A 12,449-nucleotide genomic window follows, 5' to 3' on the forward strand; every position below is an offset into this window, starting at 1 on the left:
TGGCCCCGCCCGGCCGTACTGAAAGAATAGACGTATCAGACAGTGGTCAACGTTTTCTATTCAAACACACCCCCAGATCTTTGCGCGCTGGCCGGCACTTCGTTTTTAAATGGTCTAGAGGAGCTTGCTGATTGGCGGACGGCAGTCACGTGTGTGGTTCAGCTGTTTATGTTGTCACAATAAACATTTTTTTCCACCGTAATCCATGAACACTTTTTTTTTTAATAAAACATTCTTATATACTTGTTGTCCAGTTAAACAGAAAATATGTACGACGTCAACCATGTATTAAATTCAACTGTATTTCCGTTTTTTGCAGTTGTGGATTGTGTTAAAATTTAGATGTGTGGTTGGTAGTATTATTCAACAATCTGTTGATGTTGTTAGTTATTTCTGAGAAACAATGTGTTTAATATTCTTCAAACATTGTTGAAGCTTACATTTGTGACTTCCGTATATTTTGAACCAAGGTAATTCATAAAAAAAAAAAAAAAATTCTCCCTGTTTTTTTTTTTAAATTACCGTTTCATCCATCTCTTTCATTCGTGCTTCTAAAATGTGTGTTACTGTGTGAGAGACGTCGATTGGATGTTGCTTTTCTCGGTTTCGAAAGAACTTCCTGTTTCTTGCATGTAAACTATGAGGAAACATGGCAGGTGTCTTTTTCTGTTTCAGGATATGCTCACAGTTGATTTCAACACTTCACTTTGTCTACTACTACTACTACACTCATCGAAATACACATGGTAGTCTCCGACATGTGTTATTTTTTGCTCTGATGTCTCATTTACTGGTTGCATGATTATTATATTTTAGTGAATGGTTGGTTGTGCATGAAGTCGCACCGTACCAACATGCCGCCATCTGCAGCTGTACAATGAGTACCTATTATATACAATAAGTGCCCATGATTATTATAAGTACTTTTTCATATTACTATATTGCATTGTCTCTTTTTTACTGTAGCAAATATCGACGTTCACAACAGAGAAAAACAAAAACCTCAACGTAAAAAGAGACTCCATTTGGTTTTCTATAATCACAAAGTGTATCAAACTCAGTTCTAGTGATGTGGCGTTCATGGGACTGGGTGTGGGCAGAGCCAACAGTAGACAGGTTACACTGCACAAACAGGAACAATGCCTACATCACATAAAAAAAATCACCGACTGAGCAGATGAAACACGGACATCTAGTGGTGATAGAAATATCTGCACCATCAAATATATTTCATCATCCTTTCATTCAAACTCACATGTATCACTGACTGAGAATATAAATAGCCAAGATGGAAAAGTGACAGTGAGACTGATTAAAGTCAGTCACAGAGACATAATCCCAGTGAAGAGATGATACTGTATTTTTCAACTGTACTTTTACTACTTCATGTGCATCACAAACACAATTTATAGTTAAAACCAAAGACAAAAATGCATTACAGGATCACCGATTAGAGTAGTGCTTTAAGTATAAACCTGCGCGATTAATATATTGCCACCATTGCTTGTTAATTTGTGCCGATAAAATGTGCAGCACAGTCAGTGGATCTTTGCACAAATAACAGATTCATTATTTGCCCTGTACAATCAGTTGACCATTTATATTGCCCAAGAGCACTTCACATTTCCATTAATTTCCCATTATTGACTTGAGCTTTCCTTACCTTAGTCATTGCATTAAAAAAGTCATTGTTTTCATTGCTCAACTATGTCACGAGTAAAGCATGTAAAACATCTGTAGTTACTGGATGAAAGGAGAGCAATATCAAAATAATACGAAACAGCATGGAGACATCAAGACAATTTTCATTTTTTTATTTGAACAGGATATTTGTATTCTTGATAGGAATAAAGTAACACGATCCTGTCAATAAACAAAGTACACATAACAGTATATGTAAAAGTGTGTGTATGTGACGGATGGAATTGAGGTCAACTCTGGTAGTAAATCGATTAAATCAATGCATAGGCTGCCAACACATTGTTTTTAAAAGTTCTTGTGGGCACACTATTCATGAGTCACCCTCTCCAAGGCAATGTAATAACTGGTCTTGTCATCCAAACAGTGCCAACCGATTGGTCCGATCTCACAATCTGCACAAATAAGGTACTTGATCCTTCCCACATCGTTGGTGAAGCCCACATTTTCGAAGATGAACATGTCGTCCACTAACCAGTGGGCTGTCAGGGTGTCGCCGTCCACTGAGCCCTCTGTGCTGCTGAGGCTGTTCTTTTTCCGCATAGATGGCAGGAACAGCTGGAGACAGGTGAGACAGAAAAAGTTAGCATGACACAAAATTGATGTCAAATAACACTATAACCCTCTGACAAATTAACAAATGGTTTACACATTATCTTTTTTTTATTTCACCAGAGTAAGAAACTTAAATTCACATGTTTCTATTTAACATCTGTACTCGGTGCTTACAATAAGTGGTGACTTGTTCAAGAATAACACAAATGTGTAGAACACTTTGCTATCTACAACCATTTAACATCAGCCTAAAAGTTTTAAAACCGAGTAACGAAGCCAGCTACTTCCATTTCATCACTGAAGCACTCATTTTCTCCCACTGATTCAAAAGATATCTGTAATTTTTAGTTTGTTTCCACTGATGCCCCTCTTGTTTGGTCATCTCTTGTGAGACAGTTTGCATCCTGTTTAGTGTAGTGTTCGTTTCACTGACTGTTTTATTCACATGTTTGTTAGGTTTGATCAAGTTTACCTTTTCTTTTATATGATTATATTTGTCAAGTCCAGCTGGAAAAGTAGTTTTCCCTTTGGACTTGCAGCATAGCAACAGTGGACAGCATTAACAGAAATATGTGATTACCTCTGAACAACACAACAGCCAGACTGTCTTGTTTGTGAATCCTTCTTTGGTGCATCCTGCTCTTATGAAACTGTGTTTTACTACGAATATGAATGGAAGGACGTTTTCATACCTCCTTCTCTGCAAACACAGCCATGCCGGGACACAGCACCTTGGACCCGCAGCGTTGACACAGGACCGTCTTGCTGTTTTTCCCGTCCTCTGAAACTAGGTGGGACCGTTCCGCGCCTTGACTGCCGTCCATCACGAACCTGACAAACAGCCAGTGCAGTGTGTCAGCGAATGACAAACAGGGGCTGTTTCTCTGGGCCGATCGGGGATACAGTCCTCAGCGACTGGTTCTAAATTACCGAAACCATGTTCACACAAAAAAACCGAGAAGAAAACAGACATGCATAAAGGGAAATGGTGTAACCAAGTCTCCAGGAGTTTTGTAGTGCGGAAGTCTGCGACAAGTAAACGTACACATTTTACACCCTGCATAGAATACACTCGGACTTTATTAAAGAATCGTCATGTCAAATAATACTAATACAGATGAAAGAATGATGACAATGTATTTATCTGAGTTTACGCCCCACCTCCTCCAGTGATGCTAATACTAACTCTAAAGTCGTTTTATTGCAAAAACACACTTAATTGGGTGACATGGCCAGAAGCATCGCTTACAAACAAATATCACAGCAAAAATAACACGTACCTTTGAGTTGAAATGAAGAGAGCAATAAATACTGCAGCAAAATCGTTACACTGTCACTTTGTGTAGCTAGACTAGCATTGTAGCTTGACTGTAGCTGGATTGTGTTACCTTAAAACGCCTCCGTTCTTCAACAGACCGCAGTGATGATAGTTCCGCCTTTGGAAACCATATAATTTCAAATATAATACTTGAAACTGCGGTACCCGGTGGTTTTATTTTGTTCCTTAAAAACACCTCACAGGGACAATAAACAGGCCGTGAGTTGTAGTGGTTCGTCGTTTTACCTCACAGTGAGATTTATACCCGGTTTGAGGACCTTACCGAGTTTGCGCCTGCTACTCATTTTTCCCCAAGGTCCCAGTGACAGAATAAAGCGCAAGATCCAGAATCTAAGCTGCTTGAAGCCCAGTGTGAAGCGTTTTGGGAACTGATATATCATCTCCTGGTGTTGGTACATTGTGTTTTATCAAAACCAAATTCACAGCAGACTTTCAGAGTACTTCATACATGTAGATTTACTTTTCACAATCAGTCAGAGGAAAATATGGGTTTTCTTTAAAGATACTAGCTGCAGATGTGGCTGCTGAAATGTCATTTGTTGAGAAAGCCGCTGAATGTGCTAAGTCAGTGCCGCTGCGCTGGACGAAACATAGACGAGGCATTTGTACATGTGGAAAAAAATTTATTACAATAATTTTCCAAGATTACCATTAATAAATATTTAGATTTACATTTCAGCGAAATGTATGATTTATCACTTTCTGCACAGGACATAACACAAAGTCAAGAATACACACATCATTTTAGTTTTCGTAATAAAGCTTGAATAAGTTCATCTAGAAAAAGGAGTCTTAAACAGCAGATCATACAACCTATCAATGGAACTTTGCAGATTCAATTTATTTATATATATATATATATATATATATATATATATATATATATATATATATATATATGTATATATATATATATATATATATATATATATATATAATTTTATTATTTTTTTCATATACCGCAAGGAAAACAAGAAAAGTCAACATCTGGAAAATCTTTACGCTTCCTTGACTGTTAAGATAGGCCATAGTATTTAAAAACATTTCCATTGGCCTAAGGCACAGGAATACTAAAAGTTTATATGAATCATACAATTTTTAAACCTCTGACAGTAATTTAAAGTACTTAATTTCTTTAATAGTATTTGCTAAGGTGCATCGGATATTTACACCTCTCATTTCATCTTAAGTCTAGCACTAAAGGGAAAAAAAAAATCTAACTAAAATACAATAAAATAAAAATAAACTCAAAGAATTTTCTCCAATGCAGATCTGTACATTGTGCGGAGGTTGAGAACTATCACTGCAGAAACTAATTCTAGATGTTCTGATTGATAAATAATGGCTGGGTAGTTCTTATTCCACATTTTTAACATCTCAGTCTAACCTGGATCAAACCGACATATTTTTCCGTGAGCACCCACAGTTTTTATGTGCCAGTCAGTAATCTGTTTGGGACCTGAAGTAATGTGCCAAATGTAAAGAAACTTCTATAGATTTCAGGAAAAAAAAAGAAAGAAAGAAAGAAAAAGCAAACAAATTCCCAGCAAACCAACAAATGAAATAATGATTGTGTTTTCCAGACACACCTGTATGTGACCTACAGAGTACTAACATGAATTCATTTATTTTATCGTTATATTTAATAGGGACAGCACGGATCAATACACAAGCCAATAGTCTGTTCTTCATCTGTAATCCCTGAACAGATCTCAAAAAGTCACCTCCATCAAATGTAACTTTAGATTGCGGTATTCGAATTGTTCTTCAAAGTGCAACTTATAGTTTATTGCTGAGTAGGTATTTGTGGTGTTATGACAGTCCGCTGTAAATTAGCTGAGAGATGAACGAGGACTGACGACACAGATTGATGGAGGGGAGAAAAAAAAGGAGGTGACTTCTGTCCACAAAACACATTTGTTTCTATATAATATGGGCACCGTCATCTGTGCGTCTACTACGAGTTGTCGAGCACCTGAATGACCCTGGGATCTCTCTTTATCAAATTCATGGCAGACGGTACATTCATCCTCTGACCTGTGTGGAAACTGGGAGGTGGGAATGAGAACGCTTTACAGTGTGTGCTCTCTGCTACGGCCCGACAAATACTCTTCTCACTCTTTGTGCAAAACGGTAACTGTAACAGAACTCAAAAGAGGATACTATGGTTTCAGGAACGCAAATGTTTGGTCAGAATCCCCTTTCTTCCTTAGCTGTAATATGATCGTAGTAAGAAGTAGTGTCTGTTCCCTCCACTGCACTATGGCTAGTTGATGCTACTTTACTGGAGCAATAAAAGCCAAAGCAGAAAGACAATAAAACCCAAACAAGAAGTTAGCAAATCAGAAGTACAGAAGTAGCGAGAAGTGACTAAATTTGAGTTCCAGCAGCATTTTGTGTGTATATGTGTGTGTGTGTGTGTGTGTGTGTGTGTGTGTGCATGTGTGTGTTTAATGGGCTGTAAAAAAGTATAAGTCACAGTCAAGCTTCTCAGAGTAGAGAGTCATCTGTGCATCCTCCCTCTAGGCCGTATCGAAACTCCTGGAGGTTGGAAACTCCGTAGAAATGGATGAACGCTGCGGCCACGACCAGAACGTGAAAAATCTGATGAGAATGGAACTAAAGAAAAGAAAATAATGTATGAGTTATCACAGTTTTAATGGTGTGCTTACATCCACTCAAACTGTTTAGGCTGGTAATATTCATGGAGTCCTTACCCAGATGTCACACTTGCCAGGGAAATAGCGCTCGGGGATTCTGGCTGCGTACAGACCGGCGCCGGTGATGTACATGGCACCCATCAGGTAGAACCAGCCCATCTGTCCCACCGTGGTGGCCTTAACGAAGCCCTCCTCGATGGTGAAGTGCATGGTGGGGACAATGCCACTGAGTCCAAGACCCATGAAGACACCTACAAAAAAACACAAACAAACATGAGTTATACTCGGAACGCTATCAGTGTTTGCCACGCAGTAGGGAAATTATCCCCACAGCAAAAGTAGTGACAAAAAAACCCAACAAGTGGTCTTCAGCTGGTGCATACCTGCTCTCGTAGGGCGGTGTCGCGGCGTGGAAAAGCGATCCCACTGAGCCACTATGATTGCTGCGATGCCGAGGACACAAACTATGGTGAGGTAGATAAGTCGAGGCTGAGGGGAACAGTAGAAGGAGTAGTACAGCCAGGGCACGAAGGAGCCCATGATTAGGAGGGCAATGCCCGAGTAGTCAAGCCTGAGGAGAGAGGAGGCACAGAAACACTAGGTTGATACAGAAAGACATTTTTCTGTGCGTGAGTAAACTTTAAAGATTTGTGAAAGCCGCAGGTGATTGCTTTACGACGCGCAGAGGAAGTATGCGCTGAATGCGGCCTGACAGGAGGAGACTCTTACTTGGAGAACGTCCGAGAGACTTTCTCGGAGTGGCAGTAGACGGTATGAAACAGCCAGGAGAAGCTGAGGCACAGCACAGCTCCCAGGAAGAACATCCCGAACACAACTTTCTCTTGCAGCGGGGCCATAAAGTACATGTTGGGCCTCAGCATGGTTAACGTGCCCAGACAGAGGAACAAGATTAACCCTGAGGGGGGGGAAGAAAACAACAACTCTGTTTATTTTCCCAGTCCACAGCTGTGGTTTCGACAGGGAAAAAAAAAATAGGACAGACACCAGAAGTCTCCGCAATAACTCTGTAAAACAATTTGCCACTCGGTTATTAAACCAAGTGATGCCTAGGAAAGTCTTCATGGTCACCTAAGAGGTGGGTCCAGATGTTTCCTGTCTCGGTGTGAATTCTGAAGATGCTTCCAAAACAGGCGCGGAACGAGGGCATCGGGGGCCGGTGGCCATGCAGGAGGTAATCGTTGTCCTTGAGCCACTCTGGCAGGACGTGGAAGGGGATGACTCTCCAGCGGCCCTCCCAGACCTGAAGAGCAAGAATAACTTTCACTTAAACTCGGCTCAGTAACTGAAAATGGGTGAGATCAGGCCATCTCTATCACTGCTAAACACTGCTGGAAAGACGTAACAAAAATGATAAAACATCAATTTTCTTAAACTTCATAACTGTTTTCATTTCAGATGTACACTTCATATTCATAAACTCTACAGCTTTGCACATCTCCGACAATATCTTACCACTGTCAATCAAACTTTATTCAAACAGCACTTTGAATTCAAGTTGGTACAATCTATAGTGCTTCACAGGTGGACTGACAAAAGATTTGTCACAAGACAAAAGAGAAACCAAATATATGAACGGAACTCAAGGCATTAAAAAGGTAGACTGTAATTATTCAAACTGAGAGGAAGATGGAGGAATAAAAATCTTTAACAAGACAATTAAATAATATAAAATAACTAAAGGACAAGATATGAAAAATACAAACTTAAGTACTGAGGAGGAAAAATAATAAATGATTACAGTTTCATCCACAATGACATTGTTTTACTTGTTTGAAACTACATTTGGAGCTGTCAAAATTCCATATATTCTCTTAGGTTTTACTGTATAGCAAATATGCCACATCTGTTTTGTATTATAAAAACGTATAGAGACATGCTGTCTTTTAATCTAGAACAATATTTGTATTGTGAGCTTGCTAACAATTTACACGTCAGTCACTGTTGCTCAGTGACATTTGAGTGACTTAAACTACACTTAAATCTGATGTTCAGTCCCAGAAAATTAACCCTAGACGTGCATCAGTTCAACACTGTTCCTTTTTAATTGATGCAAAAAGACTTATTGAATTTAATCACAATGATTAGGAGAAACCGGCGCTCTGTCACTGAAAGGCTTTTCTGGTTTCTCACATTGTCAACGTTAAATAAACTAACTTTTTAACAACAATACTTGGTTTTATAAGAATGATTAGAGGATAATTTACAGCTGTTATCTCTTCTCAAACTGAATTTGTGATTAAATCATTCTTAAATTGATCATGATGCTAAAGAACGGGCTTCTTACTCTGGTCTCACGTATCATTCCAGATCAGAACACTAAAATAAACACAGGACAGTTGAGTCTGGATTTATGGTGATTTAAAGTATCAATGGTACTATCTATACAAGAACAAAACACACAAAATCCAGAATTATTGTTTACTGCACTGAAAAAACCTACCTTGTGTACAAACTCTTCCATCTTCTCCATTGCATGGTGAGCCTGAAGAGGTAAGGTCAACACCTCTCCCACCTCATCGTCCTCCTCCTCCTCGTCGGCCAGCATCGCGGCTCCCTTTAAATCGAGCATGAGAGGAAAGTGAATTTACTGAGACACAACCACCTTCTTTTGTGAGCAAAATATATCTCTGTGCTGCAGAACAGAGAGGTCAGATCTCCCTTCAGTGTAAAAAAAAAAGAAAAAAGAAACCCTTCAAAATCCAGGCACTGAATGCAGAAACTACCATGGGCTTGTAGTGTCTGTGTGGGGAAACAGCGCTACCTCTGAATGGAGGCCTTTGGACGCCGCCTGCCGCGCCCCTCCCTCCTCCAGCAGCGGCCCAAGTTCCATCAGCTCAACATCTGGGACATGGCAGTCCTCAGAGATCCGGCAGTCTGCATCACTGGCAGACCCGTTTCGGCCTGACATAGGGAGACTACCTGATGACCCACTCACTGTCTCTGTGTGCTGCTTCAGATGGTACACTTCAACTTTCTCCTGAGGAAACAGAATAACAATCAGATTTTCTACAGAGCATACTGATGCATTTTCACAAAAGTGTCTTATTTGCAGAGATATTTAAAAAGGCGCTGAATGTGTCCAGCCAGGTTGAGGTTTACTACAACTGCTGCTGCAGAGCAGGGTGTCACCCGAAACCTGGTACTGAAACAGGAGCCATCATAAGTAATTGAAAGGCTTAGGACTAGGTATCTCAACGGGTGGCCCACGGGCCACATGAAGGCCATATTGTTTGTCACACATAAGCGAATTTCCAAAAATAATTCAAATCTGTGGTTTCAGAGATAATGGCGTCGAGATGGTCATTTTGAATACATCTAAATCAGACATCAATGAAATTACTGCAAAAACACAAAACAAAGAAAACAGAACTAAAATACTTTGTGTACATCAAGGCAAACAAAAAAATGTAATTCATGCATATCAATTAAAATTAGACACAGTTAGTCCTTTCCATCAAATTAGCCGTCATAATTCTCACACCTCACTGTACTTGATGTGCTCGCTCACAATCTGGCCTTCTGGCTCAAAGTCCAGAGTTGCCCATCCTCATCCTACAGTTTCTGGTGTTGTATAGTGCACGAACTTACACATGTACTATATAGTGTGAACCATTATCTGGAATACCCTTGTTTCATAGCTGTGAATATTCTATTGCTAAGTGTCAATAATTCTTACTTTATCACATTTGCAGTATCATTTGATAAAAAAAATTTCAGGTGTTCACTAATAAAAAGTTGCATTAAAAATGTTTTCTGTGAGGATTTAATATTTGTTAGATCTGTTCTGTAATCACAGCACCTTATAGGCTCTCCAGCATAGCTTGGCTCTCCAGGGGAAACACATGTATCAATGCTTTGATTGCCCTCATTTGCAACTCTAACCCTGTGGTGCATCGCTGGCAGTAGGTTGCTCTATAAACAGACGGGGTTTTAGGCACAGGCATTGATGAATACAATAACACATCAGCTACCGCATTGAAAGAAGTGAAGAACGACAATGTATAATCTGTTAAGCAAACTCACTTGGAAAGGTGATATATACCTATTTAATGCTTTTAATGTTGTGTTTTAAGTGCTTAAAAGACAGCAGTTTGCATCATATGATGTATAAATGAACTACTATCATCAGAATGTGATGTAAATTAGCTTCAAAATTAAATTAACATTTGTGAAGATATGTTAGTTAGGTGCTGGATGCTTTACTGGTTTAACAAGGCCTCGACTGGCCTGTTTGCATTGTAAATCAGTGCATTTCAAGTCTGAAACCTAATATGTATCATGTAAACACTATGCAAATAAAAAAAAAACAGATTTATTCCACCACAATGTTTGCAGTGGCATTGAAATAACTTATGATCCAATCAATATCTATGATGACAATTATCCAACAAAACAGGAAAAGTATCCACAAATCCAACATTATGCATTGCTAAAAAAATATGAATGGGCAGAGGCTGTCACATGTGTTATTTATTTCTAATTAATGGATATTCTGAAATCTTTAAATGCTGCTTTTCCCTTCTCCTATAAAATAGATTGTATAGAAATCCTTTACAGTGAAACACAAAAATTAGAAATGATTATTATCAAGATTGAGTAATGCTGTAAAATTGCCCTCACAGACTGTTATTACAGACAAAGACTATAATGCACAGAGGGCCATGCAGTGATGGCAATGAGCAAAGCAGGGTAGTACAATTTAATAATGGGAATTTATGGTGTAATTGTTTGTTACTGGAGCTGAACATTTATCTGTCTGTCGCTATAAAATGGCAGGAGATTAATCCTTTGAAATCTCCGTTTCCTGGATCAAACACTGACAGCAAGAGAACAAAAGAAAAACTTACACACATCTGTATCGCGGGGATAAAATGATCAATCAGCACTCGCGATTGCGTAAAACAGGAGCTTTGAGGCGGAATAAAGATTTATGATGCAGATCTGAGGCTGACAGCGAGAATGAATCCTTTAAAACAAGTTGCAGTCAGACGGATGTTGACGGCGGGGTTAGCCGCTCCGCGTCAGACGGAACACGGAGTACAAAAGGTAAACAAGCGCATCCGATACAACGCTCGATCCAGCACGGCAGCCGGGCTCCGAACACTTCCCAGGAAGCAGACGTGAACCCAAACACCTGGATCAGCGCTGGAGCTGAGTGACCAGCCGCTGTCGGGTGGCTCCCATTAATCAGGTTGCTAGCGTTACCTTGTAGCTAGTAGCGCTGCTAAAGCTGCCGCTGAACCGGGAGGCAGTTAGTCTCTTAACTTGCTGACAGCGACGCCAAAGTCTTCACAACAACAACGTGGCAAACATGAGAAGCCCAGACAACCCCCGCGACGACAGCTCCGTGAAACAGACAAAAGTTACCTGGCGAGATGTCGTCCGAACCAGGAAGGTGAATTATTTATCAATGTGCGAAAGACAACTCTGTCCGGAAGTCCAGCACTCTTTACCGGAAGTGAACGTGGAGCTGTTTTTTTCTTTCAAAACAAAAGCTCAAAATTTGAAAACAAAGCGAAATCCTCCTTTGTTCATATGGATCCTTCACATAAAGAATCCTCAACGTGAACAATGACTCCGATATTCAGAACAATGGTGTAATGGTTGGAGTTTGGGCACGCATGGAGTTTCTTTTGTGTTCTCTCCAAGGACGTCTTTTCTCTGGTCCAAACCACGTATTTGAGGTTTACTTGTCACTTGGAAATTCAATCTGTTTGTCCTCTGATTAATTGGTCACCTCTTTTAATTCACTGTTACTCAGCCGGGATTAATTTCATCACTTTATGACCCTGAGCTGGATAAAGCAGAATGTTGTTAACTACTGTTGGGCAATACAGAGCCAGCACCACTCGCTTTAGTTTTCAATGTCTCTCATAACTTGAATTAAATAACGGATTGCTTTGTTGCATATGAGGACATGGCCGTTTCCCGTTTTCTCTGTAGTTAAAATAAAGCAGCTGCTTTCATCAAGTAGGCTTTTATTAAAATCTACAAAGACCAAGTTACTAGGGGACAGTGGTGGTTGAGAAGTTAGCACACAAGCAAGCTTGTAACAAGGAGGTTGTTGTTTAATCACTGCGGTGACTTAGCCTCAGCTGCTCAGGCTGTGTCATGAAGGACATCCCAAACGCTCCAAGAATATCAGAAACATGGATGAATCTTTAAAAGATGTGCCA

The 12,449-nt window shown here is 39.8% G+C and overlaps 2 protein-coding genes across 8 annotated transcripts; both read right to left on the reverse strand.

Annotated features, from left to right (window-relative positions):
• Positions 1 to 1,797: 1,797 nt before the first annotated feature.
• rabif (RAB interacting factor) lies at positions 1,798 to 3,846 on the reverse strand. 5 transcript variants are annotated; one of them, XM_030091983.1, is made up of 3 exons: positions 3,814 to 3,846; positions 2,946 to 3,100; positions 1,798 to 2,256 (listed from the first exon to the last, which is right to left on the reverse strand). In XM_030091983.1, exons 2-3 carry the CDS (start codon positions 3,075 to 3,077, stop codon positions 2,008 to 2,010), a joined length of 381 nt encoding a protein of 126 aa, XP_029947843.1. In that variant the 5' UTR covers positions 3,078 to 3,100; positions 3,814 to 3,846; the 3' UTR covers positions 1,798 to 2,007. The 5 variants fall into 5 exon arrangements, with proteins under 5 accessions (XP_029947843.1, XP_029947847.1, XP_029947845.1 ...); XM_030091987.1 differs by having other exon boundaries at positions 2,946 to 3,084; positions 3,818 to 3,840; XM_030091985.1 differs by lacking the exon at positions 3,814 to 3,846 and adding an exon at positions 3,535 to 3,666.
• An 841-nt stretch (positions 3,847 to 4,687) lies between these two features.
• adipor1a (adiponectin receptor 1a) lies at positions 4,688 to 11,722 on the reverse strand. 3 transcript variants are annotated; one of them, XR_003931468.1, is made up of 9 exons: positions 11,641 to 11,722; positions 9,035 to 9,250; positions 8,714 to 8,827; positions 7,342 to 7,513; positions 6,982 to 7,168; positions 6,636 to 6,823; positions 6,310 to 6,503; positions 6,029 to 6,211; positions 4,688 to 5,994 (listed from the first exon to the last, which is right to left on the reverse strand). XR_003931468.1 is itself a non-coding variant. In XM_030091373.1 (8 exons), the coding sequence occupies exons 2-8, from the start codon at positions 9,179 to 9,181 to the stop codon at positions 6,083 to 6,085; spliced, it is 1,131 nt and encodes a 376-aa protein (XP_029947233.1). In that variant the 5' UTR covers positions 9,182 to 9,250; positions 11,641 to 11,722; the 3' UTR covers positions 4,688 to 6,082. The 3 variants fall into 3 exon arrangements, 2 of the variants coding, with proteins under 2 accessions (XP_029947233.1, XP_029947234.1); XM_030091373.1 differs by having other exon boundaries at positions 4,688 to 6,211; XM_030091374.1 differs by lacking the exon at positions 11,641 to 11,722 and adding an exon at positions 11,479 to 11,606 and having other exon boundaries at positions 4,688 to 6,211.
• Between the last annotated feature and the right edge of the window lie 727 nt (positions 11,723 to 12,449).

The sequence above is a fragment of the Salarias fasciatus genome, chromosome 5 (assembly GCF_902148845.1).
Source record: "Salarias fasciatus chromosome 5, fSalaFa1.1, whole genome shotgun sequence".
Lineage (NCBI taxonomy): Eukaryota > Metazoa > Chordata > Actinopteri > Blenniiformes > Blenniidae > Salarias > Salarias fasciatus.